This window comes from Apis florea, unplaced genomic scaffold, assembly GCF_048593485.1.
Source record: "Apis florea isolate Af1SG1 unplaced genomic scaffold, ASM4859348v1 contig_2897_pilon, whole genome shotgun sequence".
Taxonomy (NCBI): Eukaryota; Metazoa; Arthropoda; class Insecta; order Hymenoptera; family Apidae; genus Apis; species Apis florea.
Genome location: NW_028256665.1, coordinates 535,332 through 558,755, shown reverse-complemented (window position 1 = coordinate 558,755; position 23,424 = coordinate 535,332). Strand labels below are relative to the sequence as shown.

Genomic DNA, 23,424 nt, shown 5'->3' with positions numbered 1-23,424 from the left:
TACAACCGTTCGATATTCCCTCGATGTCGATGAAAACGTGCGTTATTTTCGAGAGAGAGAGAGAGAGAGAGAGAGAGCACCGTTGGACGGTCAAAGCAACGCCACCGACGGTTATAACGGAAGCGTGCAAACTTCCTCTCTGCGCAAACACATCCGTTTAAGAGGCAAGTTTTCGCCAAGCCTCCAGGCTTACGGAGAAAAACGTTATCGTATTGCATCCAAGAATCTTCCACTTCTCTCCAATAACGTAACTTCCACTGTTATTATTCGTTACTTCATCGACGATTTTCCATTTCGCCCGAACGGAAAGTAAAAATTCCTCTCCCGAAGGAACTGGCCCATCTTGATATTTCAGAGAAGCTTGTGGTGTGAAATTGATCGATCGAAGGACAGGCATCATCGTAAGAGAAATCGAGCGAGCCGCACCACGGTTTCGCGCAAATCGCATTTCCAGCCGAGTCTCGGCCGTAAAAGGATCTCGAGCGGATTACCGGGTTGTGAGGCGAGAAATATCGGTGGTTCGTGCGAGAAACGACGAATTCAGCTCGCGTCCGCGCCTCCGGTTCCCTCTGCAAGGGGGAGGGAAGGGGAGTTGGTAGTGTTTCCTTCGTGGAACGTGCTCGATTATCGACGCTCCGAAAGCAAATGATTTATTTCTGTACCGGAAACAGCTGAGAACGAGAAAGAAAGAAAGAAAGAAAGAAAGAAATAAATCCGGAATTATCGATCGATCGAGCTATCATCGCATCGAAGCGCGAATAAAAATCGATTCTCGCGTTTAACTCACGTCAACGATGAATTGATGTTCCAGGGTCTGGACAATGTGAGCTCAGCGACCCTCAGGCCTTTCAACTCGGACATCAACACGCCGAGGATCGACAGTTATAGGTTCTCCATGGCGAATCTGGAAGGTGAGCTATCTATCTTTTTCATAAGCCTTGTACGCAATGATGGACGCGTCTATCGTGCGATTTCCGTATCCTCCCTAAGAAAAAGAAAAAAAGAAAAAAGTCGAAAGTTCTTTCTCCTCTTTTTGTTCACCCTCGTGAAAGTTGCAGCCGCGTCTATATCCGATTCGTGTCCCCTCCCGTATGTAGGACAGTTTTTCCAACGTTCCACCCTCTTCCATTTTGCGCTTCGTGAATAAACGAGCACGGGCACCGTGGACAAAAGGGGCGTTTCATCCCGCGAGATTGTGTTTTTTCTCGGCGAAACGAGGGAAACGAGGATGCTCGTTTCGCTTCGATCTTACCTTACCGTCCTCACCACCTCGCATCAAATCGAATCGAATGTCTGCGCGTTGATCAAATCGAGTCGACGAACGAATGAACGAGCTTTTCTACGGTCGGGGAGGAAGAGGGGACGGATCGGTAAAGAGCAATTTCCGCTGTTTTATCGCACCTTGTGCCGCGATCTCGTGGCAAGATTCGAGACCAGACGCGATCGTCTTGTCGCGAATCAACCGAATTTATTGGGAGACTCGAAGTTACAAAGCTATTGCAACTAACCGTTCGGATCGTTTCTTCTTCGAACGAAGATCCAACGTAGAGAGAAAAACGGAGAGGATATTCGAAGAAAATAAAAAGTTTCACGGGTGTAAATTACGTTCCATTCGAAGGAAGCCTGTCACACGGTTCGCTCGCTTATTAATTCCTCCCTCTTCCCTGCGTTTTACTATTCCAACGGCGGCAATCGAAAAGCGACGAAAACATTCTCCTCCGCGAGCGTGGTCCTCCGTGAAGCGTAGAAGGTCAAGCGTAGAAAATTGGACGCTCGTCGAACGTGATCCGTGGTCGGGTCGTGTCTCGAGTCACCGGTCACGTCCAGCCCCCTTCGTCCCCTGCGGCGATTCTGCGGCAGCTGCAACTGCACCAACAACCCACACTCTCCTCGCACCTACACCGCCCATGCTTTATCTCGAATCTTTTGAACTAGCTCCAACAACCTCTCCTCTCGATGCTTCGAGAGAAAAAAGAAAATAATCCGCGCTCGTATCAGCGGATTTACGCTCGATCGTGGTGTCGCGTCGCAAACCGCCTCGATAATCTGGGAAAAAAAAACTTCCCTTCGATCCTCTGCTTAGCTGACTAGAAACTCTCCTCGATCGTTTGTAGTAATTTCTCTAATTGTTTCGTTGTTTCGAAAATTTGTCTAATTTTTTTTACGGAACATTTTGTCCGCGGTATCAATATCGCCAGGTTTTCGATCGAAGTTTTAACGAGATCGAAAGGAAGCGTTGAACCGTTCACGCGTACTGTTCACGGCTTAGTGGATTGTTTCGTTTCTTGGTTGCAATGTCTGATTGAAAATAACGATCTAAATGACGGAGGAAACTCGTAAACGCGATCACTCGTTAAAAGTTCGTTCAATTACCAGGGAAAGCGGTGGAAAATGATACAAAGTCGATGGATATCGGTAAATAAGTGTAGTGTAATTGAAGTAAGCGTTAAAATATGAAGTAATTTAACGAAGTGACGAAGTAAAAAAAAAAAAAAAAGAAAGAAAGAAGAAGAAAAAAATCGCTTCTGCGTTAATTAATGCACGTTCACGTTGAAATCGTTGGAATTACCACGGTGGTGTGGTTGATACGATGCAATAATCTCTTTTAATCCCTTCTTTCTACCCTCGTTCCTGCCCTTTTCGCTTCTCCACGCTCTCTCCTTCCCGCACTTTTCCGTTAATTATTTCTTCGACTTTCGTTCGCGGCGCCTTCGTCAAAGGGGGGAAGACGAAGAGAATTTCGCACATTCAACATTCTCGAACCAATTCGATCAACGTTTCGCTTTTAAAACGTTTCGTTTAAATTACGCCCGATGAAATTGAACTCGTTTTCATTACCGTAAAACATTTTAAAGTGGATTTTTAATCAAGTTGTTGTTGGATAAATTTTCAATTAATCATCGTTGGAACGTGTAATTATTCGTAACTAACTTATCTAGAAATTAAAATTATTTTATACGCCCGGGTGGAACGCGTTCGAATTAATTCACATTAAGAATTCATTTTACAACCTCTGAAATATTTCAAGTCAAGGATTCTTACAATAGCCAAATAATCCAAATGATATGCGCACAATTTTTCAAATTATTTGAGAAACAACCGTATTATTTAAGAACACCCTTTTCCCCTTTTTTGTCCTTCGAAATAAAATAAACGGGGGGCGAAAGAGCAAAGGGGCGAAACACAAAAGAGGCGCTCGAAGGAGGCCAAAACGCTCAAACGACTAATGACTGTTAGTTAAGTTCGACTCGAGACGGGACTCAGTGGGGGGGGGGTAAAATTGGCAACTCGACGAAATTCAAGGGAGGCAAAGGAGGCATAACATAAAAAATTAATCCCATTTTTTTTATTCGTTCCAAGAACGTGACGTTAGAGGCGCCGCGGTTCATCATTGCAAGCATTCTATTTGCGAATCAGCCACTTTTTATTTCATTACGTCACGTATTTGAACGAGCCAACTCAGCTCGTGGCAGTACGCCGGTTGTATACGCTGCGCTGGCTTGCGTTCCTCGATCGAAGAGAACGATGAGACGGCCGCGTGTACCGGCGAAATTGTGTACACGCTCACAGTCGTTGATCGCGATCCGGTATCTCGGGCTTTGAGAGGCTCGCGTCTCTCTCGAGGGCAGAGTTGGCGTTGGTGGAAAAATCGGGAGCAGATTCTGCATTCAATTACAGAGAGAGACGTGGCTTCGCAGAAATTTAATCAATCATCTCGCGACGCATTAAAATAGCTCGGGGAGCAGGAGGTGGGCGTCGTTTCGATCCTCTCCCGGATGTATAACGTTCGGCCGATGGCTACGTGGAATTTCTATGGCTCGTTACTGCCGTTATCGGCCGGCCAAATACGCGCAATTCGCATCGTTTCGGCGATTTTATTCCCTCTTCCTGGTCTTGGAACGCGCGTTCGAACACCCGAAATATTTATTATTCAATTCGATTGATGGATGGCGAAGACGTTTCTTATCTTTTCCATCCTTTTCTCGCGAACAAGATCATAAATGTTGCGTGCTCTTTCATTCGCGCAGGATATCGTCGCGATGTAGCTTCGTTTCGTTTCATTCGAAAATAAAAATTCCGAAAAAGCGAAGCTTAAAATTTGCAAAGTAATCGATTCGTTATATATATCGTCCGAACGTGATGGAAAATTCTTTTTACTTTTCCCCTCCCCGAAAACATAAAATTTACTCGCAAAACAAAAAAAGGGAATATGGATATAATAATATAGAGTTTAATATCGATGCAAATTTTCGAATTGGCAAACGATTCGACGATAAAGCGGGTAAATCGAAATCGAGGCTTGAAAAAATCATCGTCCTTTGTGTCGGCTCGTCTAATATGATTTTATTAACCATAGTCGGATAGAGGCTAGAACAATTCTCTCGTATCGTTCGCGTAACTAAGTAAAGGAGAAAATAATGAGATTTTAATTGGTGATTTCGATGAAAATGGGAATTGGAAAAATTCAATCGCAACCAGATTTCGATACGAATCGGTAAAAAGCAAGAAAATCGAATTCGTTGGCGGGGAAAACACTTTTACGCCACTTTCAAACTATCTTGATCGCGCTCGAAGGGAAATCCCCTCCCCTAGCTCGCTAATTTATTCCCTTTGACAAATTGTTTCTTCTTAGCCGAGAACGAGCATCCTGTGGGAAAGGTTGAGGCAGAAATTGCCGGAGGCCACCGGGACCGAACCGGTCGTATCACGTTCCAGCCTCCTCTTCTGACGGATAACGTCGCGAGTTTATTTCCCTCCCTCCACCGTGATATAATTCACCCCACCTCCGTAAATTTTATTACGATTCTGAGACGCGGTTTTCTTACTTACTTACTTACTTACTTACTTGCTCGGAAGAAGGGGATGAATTTATCGTTGAAGGGACGTTTGTTGGCACCCGATAAACGTCAAGCACGCTTAAAATTGAGAAATGAAAAACGTCGAGAGTGTTATTGACAATCCAACTCGAGGAGGAACGAAGAGAAACGCAATTAGAAACTTTTTTTTAAACCATGTCGCGATTATTTTTAACATTTTCGCGCGACTCTACTCCCCCTGTTCAACACGGGATTAAAGTTCCTCCGTTTATTTACGGATGATGCCGATATATCCTCCTGTCCCTGCCCCAGGGAGATCCGAGAATTATTCGCGATCGCGATAACGGGACGATATCGTCGCGACGGTTTGGAAAAAAGAAACGTCGAAACGAGCGGGAGAGAAACTCGGCCGAGAGAAAAATTATTGCCACGGATTAGCGCGACAGACTTGAAACCTGGCTGTCATTATTATTTCACGGTAGCCTAACGAGCGCGTCTCGTGCGACTGTTTTATCGCGCGACAACAGCGACTTAAGGCTCTTACTGCCGCGTTTAACCTGATTACGTACTTTCCTCGCCGAGGCACGATCCTCGGCTGCTGTCCGTTTAATCGCGCGAAAAAAAATTCCTCGTCGTTCTACGTGTTCTACGTGGATTTCAATCGAGGCTGACCAATTAATTTTCTGGTATTCGTGGCCAAGATTTTCTTCCTTTTGACCAGGCAAAGGTCAAAAATTCAACGTAAGCGATTCGATACTTTATTAGTTCAAAATCGCGAAAGAAACGATCCTTTCGAAGTACTAGCATATAGTATATTCTTGCTTGATGGTGGAAGTCAGGGTTAGGCTGGAGATCGGTTTCCTGGACACGCAACGTACGCTGCATTTGTGCCCGCACGACGGTGTTAATAAAACCTTGGGGTCATTCGTGACGCAGGGCGGGGCTCATTAGTTAATTAAACAAAGTGTGGGTCACGTGCACGCGATCGAAGGTCACAGCGCCTCTTTCGCCGCTGCTTTCTTTTCCTCTGCAAAACCTTTTTGCTTTTTTTGAGAAAAAAAAAAAAAGAAAAATAACACGTGAGATTTTATTCGTCGAAAACTGAAGAACATCAAGAACGAGCCGATCTCGAATCTTGATTTTTTAAGCACTCGAAGAAGTTTCTTCGCTCGACCAGAAGCTTTATTAGCCTTTTCTCGTCGTTAGTTTCACCGGTCGTCCTCGATAAGAGCCAGCCTCCCCATCGAGGGAATCAATCCATTATATTATAACGCAGAAGCTGCAAATTGTCGCGATACCAGTCTCCTCTTCAGCCTCGGTCGTTCGCCTCGTTCGCGCGAACGTATCACCTACCAATTAAGTCCGATAGGAAATTGTCATTGGGGAAAAATATCGCCGCGTCAGCGCGCGAATTAATCGTTCCTTCTGTCCCACCAACCAAGCCAAGACCGAAATAATCGAACGCTTCGTTTTTCAAACCGTTTCCTTACCGTCCCCTGATCTAACGAAAATCTGATTAAACGTCCAAATCCTTGCCTCCTGAAAGTCCACTCCGCGCCTTGTTTCCAGCCGACTCGACAAACCGATAACATTATCGTAACGTTAATTACGTGGAAGCCGGAGCACATTTCCGTTCGTATCTATGCAGAACGATCGACCTGTTCGAATTATCGCTGTGGCTCGTCTGGCTGAATGGTTTCAATGGTAATAAGGCTACCCACGAGGCAGAGGAAAGCGATGAAACAGATATATATATGTGTATATGTACGATCGCAAATTTCCCTCGATGAGGGGGAAGGAAATCGGGCGAATAACGGATAATTAATCGGCAAAGGGAGAGAAGAAGAGGGATGGGAAGAGTGTAGATGCGAAAAGTGTCCCTTTGTTCCCCTCTTCGGCTGGTATAAGCACGCTCGTCGATTCGAGCAGCAGTGCTTATGACGCTTATAAATATCGCGATTCGCGCATTGGAACGCGCGCGTCGAGGATCGACGATTGTTCTTCGCGAAGGCTCGAGTTGAGAAAACGAGGCGAGTTAGAATTTCGGATCCCGATCTTACGCTTCTCGATTCCTCGTGATTCGATAAATTGCGGTATCAAGGCTTGCTAAGGCTTCTTCTTTTGTGGTGGCTATATTGTGCGGCAATTGACGTCGACCAACGATGTGTAATCGTTCTACAATGCTTTTTTACTATTTAAGTTTTGTATCGTATTGATCCGTAGAAAATGATTCTGAGAATCAGGGAAGGGTATATATTCTATTTTTCTTATTCGTAACCAGGGTGGGGTAACGCGTAACTCGTTGTTTGACGAGAGAAAATTGGATTGTCGAGAAGCGAGCGAAATTGAAACGCGATAAAATTCGAGTTAAAAATGGGTTAGGCACGAAATTTCGCAATTTTGATCGATCAAAAGGCTTCGGCTCGAATTAATCGGTTTCGAGGAGATAACGTTGCAAAGACCGGTTTGTCCGCGGCACAATTGGTCAAATACGACGCAGCTGCGGTGTGAAATTCAGAATCAATTCGAACTCGATAAAGAGATGGAAAAAAATTATTATTCGCTCGTTGGAGAGCACTTCGACGTCGTACGTTTATTTCGCCCTTCCTCTCTTTCTATCTTTCAACGGAGAACTGAAGTTACACTTCGCGTCGAGCGATTAATTTTACTAATTGTCTCCTCGTTTATTCGTTCGCCTTTTCTATTCCTGCGAATAAGGTGTTGCGAATAAATTCAACGAGAAACAATCGTCAATCGTGTTATTTTTTTCTTTTTTTTTTTTACGATTCGTAATACTGACGTAGCAGATAACACGATACGAGGGATTTTTCGGGATCGATCCGACGGATCAAAATTAAACACGAGTTTATAATTCCTTTCGCGATTCCATTAATAAATTATCGAATCGTACAACTTTTTTTTTCAATTCGACGTTATCGGCCAGACACAATTCTGATGCATATATATATATATATATAATGCTTGTACTATTTAGATCGGAACGCGAAGCTGAATAAAAGGCGGGTGATAAAATGTTAACGAATTTGCGGAAAATATTGCGATATCGTTTCCATGATATATTAACGAGGATCTCGGAGGTCAGACGCGATCGAATCGAGTTTGACGCCACCCGTGGATTTTCTTTTCGCGAGAGATAACGAGCGAAAGAAAAATATTGATCGTCAAAAGTCTAGGCAACAATGATTTATGCGGTTCGATTAATCTGGGTTACGCCGTTTATCGCTCGCTTTGCGTATTCGCATAATCGACAGGGGTGAACGAACCTCGCCTCGATCGCAATCGCGTACGTTCTCGTCGAGGGGGAGAGCGTAGGAAAAAAAGGAGAATAAAGAAAAGGAGGTTAGCCAAAGTCTGATAACGATTTGTATCGATGCATCTGCCGTGATAAAATGGACAGAAGTTCCACAGAATTTCAGCTGGGGAATCCTAGAAATAAGATAAAGAAATAGAAGAAGAATTGAATCGATGTGCAACTAAAAATAGGCGAGTTTCGTTCAATTGGAGACGGATGTTACGTAAATCCACGTTAAAATCGAATTCAGTTAAGTAAGGGGAAGAGGCTCAGTCTGCGACGATAAACCGTATCGAACCGCATTAATCACCGTCCATCCCTTCTTCCCCGACACGTACTTGGCCGACAAGAATTACAACAACGCAAATTAGTTGGAAAAGAAGATCCACGAACGCTGGCGTCGATTGTAATTTATCAAATCGGCCGTTGGCGCCCACACTTCAATCAATACGAATCTTCTCCTCCTCCTCGGTCCGTGAACTCTTTCTCTCCCCCGTCGTCTGGCATCGTCCGTGCCAACGAACGGAACGTGTGTCCCCGTCGGTCTGCAGAACGCAATTTCGATCCGTATCGGACCACATTTTTCCCTCCCCCTCCCTTTCGATTCGATTCGATCGCATCGTGTCGATCGTTGCCTCGAGAAAACCGCCGCAACCGGATGCTTCGATCGGTTCGATGAAAAGGATGAACGTTTCGATGTTAGGATCGGCAGAGTAGTACTACTTTAACGTTTGACACGGTTTGTCGTTTATGTTGGAAGCGGAGGAACGGCGTGGGTGGCGGTTGAAGTAATTAGGAAATTGAGTCTCGTGGTGTTTGTACAGTGTGGAGAATATTAAGGGACGGAGATAAGATATATATATATTTGATTTAGAAATGATTTTTGTTAATTACAAAAGTACGAAGGCAACTTCGTTCAGAGTTAATTTTTCATTTCGGATGGAAATTTTGTAAATATTCGTTTTTTCGAAATGTACGATATCGCGCGCGATATCATCGCCTCCTCTTTCAAGATCGGTTTTATTCGAATCGGAGCGATCGATACGACATAATGCGCTTAATGAAGCGGTTATCTTACAACAGCTTTCACGGCTTGTTACGTTTTATGCCGGCTATAAAACGTATTAGCACTTTCACATTTGTGGATTATTATGCGTTTAATCGGCGAATACAATACGAATTATGACACGATGAAACTCATTGAATCGGAAGATTTATACCGGTTAAGTAACGATTGCGAGTAACTCTATCGAGTTCTCGAATTAAAACGTAACAATGTTGATCGAAAAAAAAAAAAAAAAGAAAAAGAAAAAAAAAATATTTACACTCCTCCATTTCGCGACGAATGAAAATCAAATTTCTATTCTCCCCTCGTCTCTCTCTCTCTCTTGTTCGCTTTTCTCAGGCCGATGATCGCGTGAAATAATTTTTAACGCTAATAGCCAGTCTAATGGACGTTTGCGTAATTCCCCGTGCACGTCCAACCCTCTTTACCGCTTTGGAGACATAACCACGTACGAGGTACACCTACACGCAAGCGTGGAGCGCGTCCGCGTGGAAAACTCTCGAGGCAAGAGGCAAGTGTGTTCACCTTAAGGCCTTTAGTCGAGCGCCGTCGCACGCGCGGTAAACATGCGTTCGTGTCGCGTATCTCCCCGTCTCCTGCCGCATTATCTCGCCCAATGATCCCTCCTTTTCCTATCCACCGCCTCGTATACCCACGATTCCTCGCTCTCTCGTCGTCATCTCATCGTTCGCGTTTTTCGATTCGATCCGATCCGAATTATCGCACGAAATTCGCCAATTTCGTATTATTACGTCGTATACGCGAGTTTTGTGATCGCCCTGATCTCTCTCTCTCTCTCTCTCTCTTCTCTCGTTCGCCCGAATTTTCCAAATCGTCGAAGGAATGTTTGTATACAGTTATCCGAGTCACCCGAAGTGTTGATACGATTGTGCTTCCGTTTCACGGCATAATAAAGTGTTAGATGCTGATTGATATCGATTGGCGATAAGGATCGGCGCGAGGCATTCTCGAAGATGCTCGCGAATTTCGGAAGCAACGAGAGTATACTGGGTTACCTGGCCAGCAAAGGTACGTGCAGCAAAGGTGTCCAATTAGCAGCGATGTCTGTTAAGATCTGAGAAGGAAGGACGACGAAGGCTGGTAGAGGAACAGGAAGCTTTTAGATACACGGGCTCGGATTCGACCGCGTGATAATGCAGTGTCGCGATAGAAAGCAGATAGAAAGTAGGCTCCCCGATGCCTTCGAACGAACGAATTCTCGTCGAGATCGCTTTCGTTGCGATAAAGTCGTATTATTTTACTTTTTTCTATCTCGCTCGTTCATTCGATCATTTTGCCACGATGACGAGATCTCAACGTCTCGATAGTTGGATAGATCGAACTTTTCGCCCAACCAAGATTATCGGGATTTGTTATTATCGTGATATTCGTCGAAATGACTTTTCGTTTATAATTTAAGGATCGTGTTCAAGTTCTCGAGCAGAATTATTTACCTTGAATGGAATTCGAGTAATGTTTCATTTGTAATTTATTACAAATATAAAACCACTACTTATCGGCGCAATTAATCATCGCTGTTAAATCAGCGCCTGTAGCCACGCCTTAAAAATACTAATTTGTTATTCGTATTTAAACCCGTCGTCGTCGTTTGGAAGCCATTATTTGTTACTCTTTTAAAACAACTTTTTTCCACGATGAATACAACAAGTGAAATATCTTTTTCCCGAAATTTTCTTTGAGGTACGATTCTTCTTTGTCCAATCAAAAAATTCAATAATATAATTCCCCAAACCAAAAAAAAAAGAGGTGAAGAAAAGGTGTTTGGGAAAACGTAGGTATTGGAAAAGGAATCGAGCATCCTCCGTTATTCAACGAAGAAAGTGTGCGCAGACTGACTAAACTCGGCTCGGCTCGCGGCGTGTGTTCACGCGTTGAATGGGTGACGCCCCCGGACTCCCTAAAAATTTTATAGTTTCCTCGTCTGGTGCACGAGGAGAGAACATTGTGAGGATAGATAGAGTACGTGTCGTATCGTGGAGGAGGATCGCGCGTGGTTGGGCATTAACGCGGCTCACAGAAAACACACGTGCACATCACCTCTGTGTCGGATGCGGATCCTCGTGGGAATACAAATTGGACGTTTCTCGTGTCCCATTGGACGGCGTCGAGGCGGCGGTAGACGCGTGGCTAACGGTAATCCATTGGCTTATTCGCGAGTTTACGAGGCGTAGGCACTCTCGAGGTTACTCCATCGTGTTCGTAAACGTGGAAAGTGCATCGTGCATGCTCGCTGCAAGCTCGTCGTCGGTTTCAGTTTCGTTTGGAACGAGCTGCCCGATCAGGTTTGGAATCGAGTTCGAATCTCCGTTGGATCGTGTCCTTTGTCGAGAAAGAATGAAAGAAAAATTGTAATTCGAATAAACAATAACGATTTAGATATTGCGGCGATAAAACAAATAAACGAATACAAGCGGTATTTGTATCGGTATACCGCATATACCGATCGATAATCATCAAAAGATAAATTATGCACCCCCGTTTTGTCGATGGCTTTCAAGCACGCAATTCGATATATATATATATATAATATATATATATATATATATATATATATATATATAATATATATATATATATTATATCGACTAGAATTTCGAATATGTTTAGCTTCGCGAATCTCTGAAATTACCGGTAATCTGACGATCAACGGGGGATTTAGATTTCTATGAAAATATTTGCTTAATTTTATTCATTCGATATCCTGACCGTGGTTTACGGTCTCGCTCGAATATTCGAAATATTGAATTAAATTTAATCCATCGGATTATCTAGTAATTTTGCAATTGCAAAAATATAAAATACTACGTTCACAGTGATCGTGAAGTGCAATAAAATAAAATTCTTGTGTAGATATATATGTATATATATATATTTTTTGTATATAAATATTTCTGTATTCTTTTTAAGAATGACGAAGCAAACGAAAAAATTCGAGGCGATTAAGAAGGTAAAAAGCTGCGATAAGATATAATCGAGAGACGGAACACGATAAAATATTATCATTCAAAGAAGATTCGATTTCGAGGGAATTTCCGCGGGACTTCCGTTCCCATTGTTATCATTGGTTTGTCGGTGGATTGAAAAGCGTCGGTTCTCTCTCTCTCTCTCTCTCTCTGACCGATCGAGAAGTTAAGCTCGAATCGCCACGATTACAGCTCGTTGTTAAGCAGATGACCGTTCCGAAACTACCGAATGGTTTTCGCTCTTGGACTAACAATCGGTGATTAGCGAGCAGCTCTTATTGTTAGTTCTAATTATAGCCAGCCGGTCGAAGATTTGGCTGGTCGAGGTCGTTTCTCCTATCATCACCCTATTGTGTCGCTGTTTCACTTTTCACCGAGTCATTTGCTTCTTGTTTAATCTCGTTTAAACCACGATGAAATCCGAGTTTAAAGAGAAAAGAAGTGAATTTGAGATAATATTCGGTTCGATCGAGTGCGAAGATGTGCAATGAACGTCCATTTTGCACACGCGTCATACACGTTACAATGGCGTAACCAACGGCGAGCTCCTTTTCCGCTGAATTAAATGTCAGCAGGTTGGAAATTCAAAGCGAAGAATCCGATTGATAACGTTAGCCCGAGTTTCTTGGGTTTCCTATCGTCGCCGACGTAGCTAGACAATCCTGAACGAGATATCGTCGCATTCCACGTTGACCTCGTCATTCATTCACTCGATCTTTCGTTTCTCTTAACTCGGATACGCGTAAATAAGCTCGTCGTTCGTTCGAGAAAAGAGTGGGTAAACGAATGAATATCAAATACAATTTTTGTACCACCAAATTACATTTATATATATTTCCGTTACGTGTCGTCTCTCTCCACGATTAACTCTCGTACGATCCGAATTAGAAACGATCTTGACACTAATTCGCGAGTAATTGATCACCTTGATAAAGCGTGTCGCATCTTATAACTCGAACGAGTCGTATTATAGTTTAAGGAAACCAGCGTTAAGCTGGTAAGAAGCTGGTAATTTTCAGAAGAAGAAAAAAGTTGTTTTAGAAAGGACTGATGGGGAGAGAGAGAGAGAGAGAGAGATACGCACGGAGCGCCCTTAGCCGAGCTCGGGAGGTTCGCGATGGAATGTCTCACGCCTTCGTAACTCTTGGCGAGAATTTCATTCTGAACTGCTATTCGCTAATTGCGAGCTCTGTTATGAAAGGAGGGCAACAGTCGATGAACGATAAAATAATCTTGGGGAACGTTGCTTCTTAGAAGCGTTGATAGATATCGATCGAAACTATTTGTTATTTCGTTTCTCGATATTATTTTTCTTTCTTTTCTTTTCACTTAATAGAGATAACGAAGATGGATAGTATATGCGAGTAACAACTCGTTGCATAACTCGTTGGAACAATTCTTTCCGGGTTGAAAAATCCTGTTGTTTCTGTTAACCGGTCTAATTTCGTTAATTATCTTAACGAAGTCGATATTATCACGTACGGGGAAGGATTCCTCGATAATCACCGCTGCGCAAGAGGAAGCAAGGGGTTGCGGATTCTCGTCTCTCGTCGTTATTCATCGAGATCGAAGGGGAATCAGGTAAAAAGATCGATTTGCACGAGGAGGGATTCCGAAAACAGGCATCGACCGGTTTAAACGATCTACGGTCGCAATTAAAACCGTTCGTTTCTGAGGCGAGCCAAGGACTTTCGCCTCGGTGTTGCACGAGGTCAGGTACACGAGGCTCCGAGGCCTCGTTTCACATTCGAGGAACACACGAAGCGAGCGAGCGAGCGTGCGGTTACCAGATGACCGTACAATCGTGCGGGTAATTAGCGCGGAACTGGTTTCATCGTTGGATCGTTCATAATTCGTGTCCATTAGCAGTTTCCCCCATTACGATCGTAATCGTCGAGCACGATCCTTTCTTTTAGCATGCCTGCGCGTCCGATATTCACTTTCGATATCTTCCCGTGCTTTTTCTTTTCTTCTTTTCTTTCTTTCCTTCTACTCCTTTTATCATTTTTTGGCTCGCTTTGTTTTCACACGGCGATCAATCTCGATGTTATCCCGTATTTGTTGCAGATTCCCAGGATGTCGATCTGGACGCCATCCTTGGCGAGTTGTGCGCTCTGGAGCGCCGCTGCGATGGCGACATCGCTTCCACACCTGCGCCCGACTCGCAGAGACAGGGCCGACCTAATAGCACTAGAATCACCGCTGGCGACAATACCGATATCGGCAAAAACGAAGGAGGTACGTATTGATTCGATAATTTTTTTTTTTTTTTTTTCTTTTGTTACCCCTAGAAATTTGTCTAAGTTTATTTATCTATTTGACGCTTGAAGTTTCGTCTCTCACGATAAATAAGATAAAACCTCTTATCGAGGTAAAGCATATATCATCGCGATTTCGCGATTAAGAATATTACAAAATTTCTCATGAATTTTCCGCATCGTTGTGTATTTCACCATTCGTCGTTTCAGAAAAATATAAACGTATTCTTTCGAAAATTTATTTGATCTTTGAAATTTTGCCCAGGAACAATAAAATTTGTCCTTATCGTAGGATCCCCCGATCAAGTATTAATATCACAAGTATTTGTTTTCAGCTATGCGCACCGACAGTCCCGACAACGACAGCGCGTTCTCGGACACGGTGTCGATGTTGTCCAGTGAGAGTTCCGCGAGCAGCAGCGGTTCCGGGCACAAACCACCTCAGACCGCCATGCACACAGGTCCCCAGCAGCAATCTCACCAACTCATGGGTGAGTTTTTCACATTTTTTTTTTTCATTTTTGAACGAAAATTCGGAAGTACGACGTTTTAACGCTTCTGTCGATTCGTCGCATGGAAAGACGCCGCGAGCCGAGTGAAGGCAGAGAAGATCCGGTTGGCGTTGGAGAAGATGCGCGAAGCCAGCGTTCAGAAGCTGTTCATCAAAGCGTTCACCTTGGACGGGAGTGGCAAAAGCTTGCTCGTAGACGAAGGAATGAGCGTGGCGCACGTGTGCAGGCTTCTGGCCGATAAGAATCACGTGCCGATGGATCCAAAGTGGACGGTGGTCGAGCATTTGCCCGACCTTTTCATGGGTGAATATCGCGATCGAAATCGGTTTGCCCGACCGTTTCTTCATTCCCGTCTGATTTCTTTCTTTTTTCTTTCTTTTTTTTTTTTTTTCTTTTAGAAAGGGTATACGAAGATCACGAATTGCTGGTGGAGAATCTTTTACTGTGGACCAGAGACTCGAAAAACAAGCTGCTTTTCGTCGAGAGGCCAGAAAAGACGCAACTTTTCCTTACCCCGGAGAGATTTCTTCTGGGTTTATCCGACAGAAGTTGCGGCGAATACGACGATCACTCGCGCAATATCCTTCTCGAGGAATTCTTTTCCAGCAGTAACGTTGGCGTGCCAGAGGTAATTAAAAATTGGATTGCTTTCGATTTACGCTTGCGTCGATGCGGTTGGTGCTATCTTATCGTAGTTCGTTCATAAAAAAGGAAAGTATTAAAAGAGGAAATTAACGAAGAGGAATAACGTTTCGACATGGATCGTTTCAGGTCGAGGGGCCATTGTATCTGAAATCGGATAGCAAGAAGGGATGGAAGAGATATCATTTTATTCTTCGAGCGTCAGGCCTGTACTATTGGCCGAAGGAAAAGGCTCGTACTGCTCGCGACCTCGTTTGCCTGGCCACCTTCGACGTGAATCAAATTTACTACGGTATCGGGTGGAAAAAGAAGTACAAAGCACCGACAGATTTTTGTTTCGCCGTGAAACATCCGAGACTGCAACAACCGAAATCGACAAAGTACATCAAATTTCTTTGCGCGGAGGATAACGCGTCTTTGGAACGATGGATGGTTGGAATCAGAGTGGCCAAGTACGGAAGACAGTTGATGGAGAATTACAGGACCCTGGTCGACGAGCTCGCTCAGGAGGATCTCGATATGCTGGCCCACGCGAGGTCGTGTTCGGTCAGCTCGATCGCCCCGCCGACTCAGAATCAAACTCAGTACAACACGACCAACGACAACGCCCGCCAATTCACGGAAAATTCGAGGCACAACGCGGAAGTAGCCAATGCTAGACAGTACGAAGGCCAGAGGCAAAGTTACAATTCCGAGCAACGACAGAGTTACAATAACGACGGTAGGCTGAGCAGAGCGAGCAGCTCGAGTTCCAGTGGATGCCTGTCCGATGGAGCGCCCAGTAGTTGCGAGGTAAACGAGGGGGACAAAATCTTTGGATTTTAACTTTTCCAATCTGTTGATATCTTAGCGATCTTTAATTTTCGTTTCGTTTCGTCTCGTTTCGTTGCACGCGGGTATACAGGTGGCTTTCGAATGCGGCGAGTTTCCAACGGGTACGATAAAGAGGAAACCCTCGATGAATCCGAAATTGCCGCTAACATCGATCACGAGACAATTGAAGGAAGTGGGTGAGACGGTTCGCGACGAGCCAGATTCGTGTCCCAGTCCGACCAGCTCGGGCTCCGGAACGTTGACCAGAAGGCACAGCCGGAGAAGGAGCGGCACCGACTCGGATGGATCCGGAACGTTGAAGAGACATCACAGATCGGGTAACGCGACCCCCGTCAGTCCCGTACCACCTGGCACTCCGGTCAGAGAAAGAGCGAGCCCTATGGGGTACAACAACAACAGATCGGAGAATCAGGAATCGAAAACACCTACGAGTCCTATACCATCGTGCATGGTTGGTATCGGTAAATTAATCGAGCGCCGTTAATTGAACCAGTCCGATACGGTTATCTCGATATACATATATTTTTCCAGATGGATTCGATCACTTCGTTACCACCGCCACCATCGCCGTCGAGAGTGACGGAGGAGGCAGAATCCGACAACGAGCCGCTCCCACCACCTCCGCCCGAGATGTTCCGATCGAATCTCTCGTTGGACTCTTTGCCGCCCCCTCCAGCGCCCGGCGAACTGCCGGTATGCAACACCCCGGAACTCACCGGTTCCTCGTTGAGTTTGGCGTCCCTTCCGCCACCCCCGAGCCCCCTGGTCGGCGAGACGGGAACGATTCGTCGAGCCAGGCCCAAACAGTCTACGTCCTCGAGCTCGTCGATGACGCCGGAAGGCACACCGACCCACGCGTCGTCCAATCGACCGTCGAACAATCAACAAGCGTATTCGAATCCGGGCAACAACTCGGCGATGCAGAACAGCCAGAGCTACGGTTCCTCGAACCCCGCGCAGAACGCTCTTCACGCGAGCAACGCCGTGAACTCGGTGTCGTCGCCGCACAGTTCCTATCCAGGCTCGAGCGCCAGCACACCGACCTACGCCCCGAGCTCGCCGAACTTTGCCTCGCCCCCTCCCTTCGTCCCCCCGCCAGCCTACGGTTCCCAACAGCAGCAACACGGAAGCAACGGTTCCTCCAGCCTGACGAGGCAAAACTCGAAGATCGAGTCGATGTACGGTGGCCACCAGCACAACACAGTGATCCAGCCAATCAGGCCGAACCCGAACATGGACACGGTGAGGCGAAGCGCGATGAAGCAAGGATCGGGCCACTACGCTGCCCCTCCCTATCTGGCGGAGTTGAAGGCCGCCTCGAGTCCCCAGCCGCAACGAAGGGTCACCATTCAAGAGCCGCCTACGTCGCCCAAGTCGAAGACCGGCACAGGGAAGAAGATCACGTTCAACCTTCCCCCGCAACAGGAGCCGGGCAGCCCCGCTTTGCCGCAGAGGAAACCGATGCCGCCCAGGAGGTCGGACAGCACGAGGCTCACGTCACCCAAGAAGCTGGCAGCCTCGGATCAAGCGCCACCCGGCGATTTCCTCAAGGATCTTCAACGAGTGATGAGGAAAAAGTGGCAAGTGGCGCAGAAGTGCAAGCTCGACTCGACCACCACCCCTCACGAGGTGCTCGGTTTCCGCGACCCACCCCCCGCCGTGGCCGATTACAGGGAGACGAACGTGTCGAACTGGGTTCAGGAACACTACGGGGCCGACAATCTGTACGAGAACGTGTACGCGACGGATCCTCACGCGCCCGTCGAGTACGCGTCCAGCCCCGCGCGGCAATCGAGCGTGAGGTTCGCGGACGAGAATCGCAGCATCAACATCGTGAACGCGATCGCGAGTAAACGAAGGCCGCCACCGCCACCGCCCAAAAGGGCGGAGACCACCCATCTGACCACAACCAGGGCGATGCACTGACAATAGCAGATACTCCAGCCCCATCCCGAGAGGCGATGGTTTTGCTGTTTGTGCAGCTGGTGGAAGGGTTAGGCAGGGCTAGGGCGAGGCCGCTTCCTTGCTCTGCGATCTCGGCACCACTAACTGCTCTGCTCCGCAGTTCTGTCTGTCCAACGCGGATGTCCGTCGACCCTCCTCCTCCGAGGAAAACAGGCGACGACGAAGCGGGGAGGGGGAGAGGAAAGCGGAGACGATTATCGTATTATCCTTATCCTCGAGAAGAGAAGAGTTCGGCTTTTTTGCGTTGTTGGCGTTCGCGTCGCCCTACAGTTTTTGCTTGATGGAATCGGCTTCTGGAACGATCGCTTCGAAACGATCCTTTTTTTTCTTTCTTTCTTTCTTTCTTTCTTTCTTTTTTTGGACAGTGTTCGCTAAAGGAAACCTGCGACCTGTCGCCTCTAGGATAAAATAATAATACTAATTTGTGTACATTTTAAGGCCTCGCGGACGAAAGTGTCACGCGATCGATACTGCCAATCCGATGATCACGATGATCACGTGCGTCGAGTCCCGAGTGCGGCTCGAACGGTATAGGAGAATTTTCTTTTTCTTTTTCTTTTATATATATAGCGACGAGTTTGGTATGATCGCAAATCGAAGCTGAAACGAGTTTTCGATGTCAAACATCGATTCTCAGCGCCGAGTCCTTCTCGACTCGCCGATCAAATTTATTCTTGGGCGTTGGAGAAGCAAATATTGCCGCACATATTATTGACGATGTGATATAATAAATCTTAAGCTGCTAATTTCGTTGTCCCCGTTTTGGAAACGACCGAGACGATTGATTCCGACCGATTTCGCTTAGCTTCGATCTGGTCGGGGATGCGAATCCTCTCGGTTTCGAGGCGATCGAATTTCGAAACGATTAAAAGTAAGAAAAGAAGGAAGAAGAAGAAGAAGAAGAAGAAGAAGAAAAAGAAAAAGATAAATACACGAGAATCGTGTGGTCGTATCTCTGTGTGCAAATTTTGTAATCCAGAGTTTAATAACTTAGGCTTTTAGCTAAAGTATCTCTGATGCTGGCTGACGCGTTAAGAAAATTCGCGTTTAATAGGAAGATGGACGGTTTTTTCCTTTCTTTTTTTTTTTCTTTTTCCTCCTTGCGTTGTTCCAATTACAATAACAATTGTATTTTCGCGACGCGGTTAAAAGGAATGATGAAATCGGGACAAAAATTTTGTTCACGGGGAAGAGGATGCTTCTCGTCAGACAGACACACATACTCGAAGACACACACGCACACACACACACACACCGTACACATACACACACACACTCGGTTCGCACGAGACACACGCAAGATGACAAGTATTGCGTTTCCTTTTTTTTTTGAAAACGTACTCGTACATAAGTGTGTATGTATATAAATGAAACATGATGTATGAGCGTTTATATGGATATATCGACTTTTTGATGCTGTATGTTTAGATCGATATCGTACGATATTACGAAATATCCTCTGCGACGCGTGAAGCACGATAAAGCATGATCCATTCGACAGTTGGACGCCATGGACGCGCCGCGATCCTCGTCGAGGCTCTGCTACGAACGCGTACGCATACACGATTACGAATACGCTAAATTTTTTCGACAAAAAAAAAACGCCACTTTCTTATTCTCGACTCTCTTTCAAAAGAAAAGAAAAAAAAAAGAAAAAAAAGAAAAAAATTTCACTCCACGACTCGACATATCTTTTCGTTCGACGTACCATCTTCGTTCCCGTTTCGCTGCCTCGATCCGTAGCTAAATTATCGATCGAAACTCGAAACACCGATGACTCTGACTTTAAAAGCTCCGAAGCTTTTCAATAATTTCGTCGTCTTCGATCGACAGGAAAGAAACGCGTGGACTTTGGAAATTGTATCTGTTTGTTTACCGAGCTCGAACACTTCGTTTCGATATCTTCTGTGCACCGATTGCGTGCAAGTCTACTTTGATCCATCCCTTCGATATATCTCATCTAACCGAGTTTCGATATCGTCGACGTGATTTGGTACGTGATCGAGTAGTTTTTTTTTTTTTTTTTTTTTTTTATTCGACATACATATCAAAGTAATTTTTCAAGTAGATTCCACGATCGATTTGTACCAAATCAGAAACGTTTACAGATTTTAACGCAGCAAATATTTCGCTCGAGTTCTATCGACTTTTCTATCGACCATGCGCACCGTTCGTCTACTTCGATCCTCCCGATCGATGAATCGTGCCAGAACATTACGTTCATTTTATATTTGTATCGATTAAGAGCAATATACGAGGAACTGGATTTCGACGATTTACAACTCTTTCATCAACGACTGAAGGCCTCTCGTTGACCTTACTTTTTTATATCGAACTATCGATGGGAGTTACATCTCCTATATAGAATTTCACAGAGTGCGTTACTCCTTTTTCGACTCCTTTTAACTTGGAAAGTTAAGCGTATTCGGGTAAGGAAACGAAAAGAAAAAAAAAAGAAAAGAAAAAAAAAAAGAAAAAAGAAAAAAGGAAAAAAAAGAAACAATGGAATGAAATATATATAAAAGATAAAAAAAAGGGGGAAGGAGTCTCGTCGAGTTGCAAGCTTTTTACAAGACATTTAAACGATATTTACCGAAAGAAGCGACGAAGATGCGAAGATATTTTCTACTAATTCAATTTTGATACGAATGGACAAGATGACAAAGGGGGAATTTTTTACGCGTATCCAGTGCCTCTCCTGGTGAGCTTTTTTTCCTAATCGTTCCAACACGCGACACGCGACAACACTCCGATCGTGTTACGATTTTTCCGCGATAATTCATTAAGGAATTCAAAAAGAATTTAGGATATCGATTCTCGATTTCGAGTGGTAATCGTATACCGTGAACAAGGTTGGTCCAATTGAGAACTGAACCAATAATATTGATTGAACGATATTCTTTTCGAGACTAATTGTATCGATATATTTATAGCCGGCGATAGATTATTCGCTGTCCGTGTCTTTCTTACGTACGAGAGATTTCTGCAAGAATATCTTGGAATGCACGATATCTTTTTCTCGCGTCCAAGATGACGTGCTCGATCGATGCCGACCAGCGCCACGTGGAATGAATTCTTCTTCTTACGCGGTTTTCCTTCGAGAGGAGGGAGGGGGAGGGGGGGGGGGGGGAAGAAAATAGTAGAGCGATTACAAAGGGAACGAAAATTTGATATTGAAATGTGAATTTTCGCGTTTCGAATGTTGAAGGATTGTTGAAGGAAAAAAAGGAAGAATAAATTTTTAGTTTCTTATTTTCCAAGATATTTCTTCCAAGATGTATATGATAGGAATAAATAAGCGATATAATTTTAGTTCGATATCTATACGAGAAGGATTTTTTTTTTTCTTTATTTTTAATTCTTAAGAGAAACTCTACGAACCGCTACTTTTCTTTTCTCATTACTTTTTTTTTAAATATATTTACAATTTGGAAATTACAATTTGTACTTGTACTTTTGGGTGAATATCCCAGAGACGAGAGAATTTTTTTATCAATAACGAATATTCTGTAACCCATACGATTTAAAGCGACACATATTTTTACATATTTGTATTATTTGTAAGGTTTGATTTATTTATTTTAATTTTGTACATAATTGTGATTCGAAAGTAGAGAGTACAAATATTTAATAAAAGTATGTAGAAATGAAAAACCATGTTTTTTTAAGTTCATATTTTAGTTTATATCTTTTTTTTTTTTTTTTTTTTTTTCTTTTACGTAAGATCTTAAGACTTTTAAGATTAGAAGTAGAAATAATTGCCAGATGTTTGGGTTACAGAGTTTATTTAATTTCTTCGCCTCTTCTTTTTTGTGTCTTTTTTACCGTCGCTTGTTACGAAAATTTCCTCGAACAATTGCCGCTAAGAAGGAACAAGCGCCACGTGGTCCCAGTTGAACGGAAGAACTTTTATAAGAATCGGCGCCGTCGCGAAGCGAACAACTCCTTTTTATACCCGTATACAATTTAAGGAACCATTAATCGAGCTAAACGAAGGGAAGAAGAAAAGAGCGGATAGTTTTAGCGCGTGCTTGATCGTTTCCTTAGCGCTGATTTAATCGAGCGCTGCAACGACAACGATCATCGCCATGTTGAACGTGATTATCTTACGATTCATCTTCTCTTCTATTCGTTCGATCCATCGACGAAACGATAATGTAATTTCGCGTCGAGAAATGATCACGACGATGGAGGGGAGGCGATGGTTTTTTGACGGAATTTTTAAACATTTGACTTGATGGATCGACTGGAAAAAATCGAAATTCATTCTTACTTTCGAGTGCGGTAAGAGGATCGAGTGCAATTGGAGAACAAATTTCTTGGCAGAGAAGCGATGATTTCGAATTTGAAATTTTTGAAAATGAAATTTTCGGCTCGAAAAAACGTTGATCGACCATTTGTCTATCGATCTATCGACGAGGAAGGAAAGCGAAATGAGAGAAAACGAACGATAAAACGTTTTAATTAATTCGTGTATCCTATTTTATTTTCTTTTTTCCACCGATATTCTGAATATATCTTGTGTTGTACGTACAATTTTTTCTCTCTTTTTTTTTTCTTTTTTTTTTTTTTTGTAAATATTGTAACGAACACGAGAAAGAGTTGGAGGCGAAAGATGATGGATGATGGGGTGAAAAATGACGAATCGACCGTGCTCCACCGATTTTAATATAATATAAACGCGCTATTTATGACAAAAGAAGAAAGGAAGTGATTTTCCTTTTCTTTTCTTTTTTTTTTTTTTTTTTTTTTTCGTTCTTGTCGCGCGCACATGTATGGATCGTGTCGAAGGAAAGGGATGGGAGGGAGGGAATAATGGAGGCGAGAGAAAGAGAAAAAGGAAAGGGAGAGAAAGGAGAGATAAAAGGAAAGAATCCATTGCGTTTCGCCGAGAATTGCGTTTGCATCTTATCGATTACGTTTCCTTTTTTAGAGATACGCCGTCTTTAGAGGATTAGTTGATGATCGTTTCTCGCTATTTTCTATTTCTCTCTTTCTCTCCGTCGATCTTTATAATCTTTTCGTTCGATGAA

At 44.1% G+C, this 23,424-nt stretch overlaps 1 protein-coding gene across 2 annotated transcripts in view; it reads left to right on the top strand.

Annotated features, from left to right (window-relative positions):
• LOC100864650 (uncharacterized) overlaps positions 1–20,648 on the top strand; it is a 60,695-nt gene extending 40,047 nt beyond the window's left edge. For both annotated transcript variants that reach the window (XM_086907516.1, XM_012491661.3), the window contains exons 2-9: positions 812–911; positions 14,248–14,418; positions 14,774–14,929; positions 15,020–15,253; positions 15,349–15,578; positions 15,722–16,384; positions 16,497–16,877; positions 16,958–20,648. In XM_086907516.1, coding sequence (XP_086763642.1) covers positions 812–911; positions 14,248–14,418; positions 14,774–14,929; positions 15,020–15,253; positions 15,349–15,578; positions 15,722–16,384; positions 16,497–16,877; positions 16,958–18,352 — 3,330 coding nt within the window. In that variant the 3' untranslated portion in view covers positions 18,353–20,648. The remainder of the gene's footprint in view (positions 1–811; positions 912–14,247; positions 14,419–14,773; positions 14,930–15,019; positions 15,254–15,348; positions 15,579–15,721; positions 16,385–16,496; positions 16,878–16,957) is intronic.
• Positions 20,649–23,424: the final 2,776 nt, after the last annotated feature.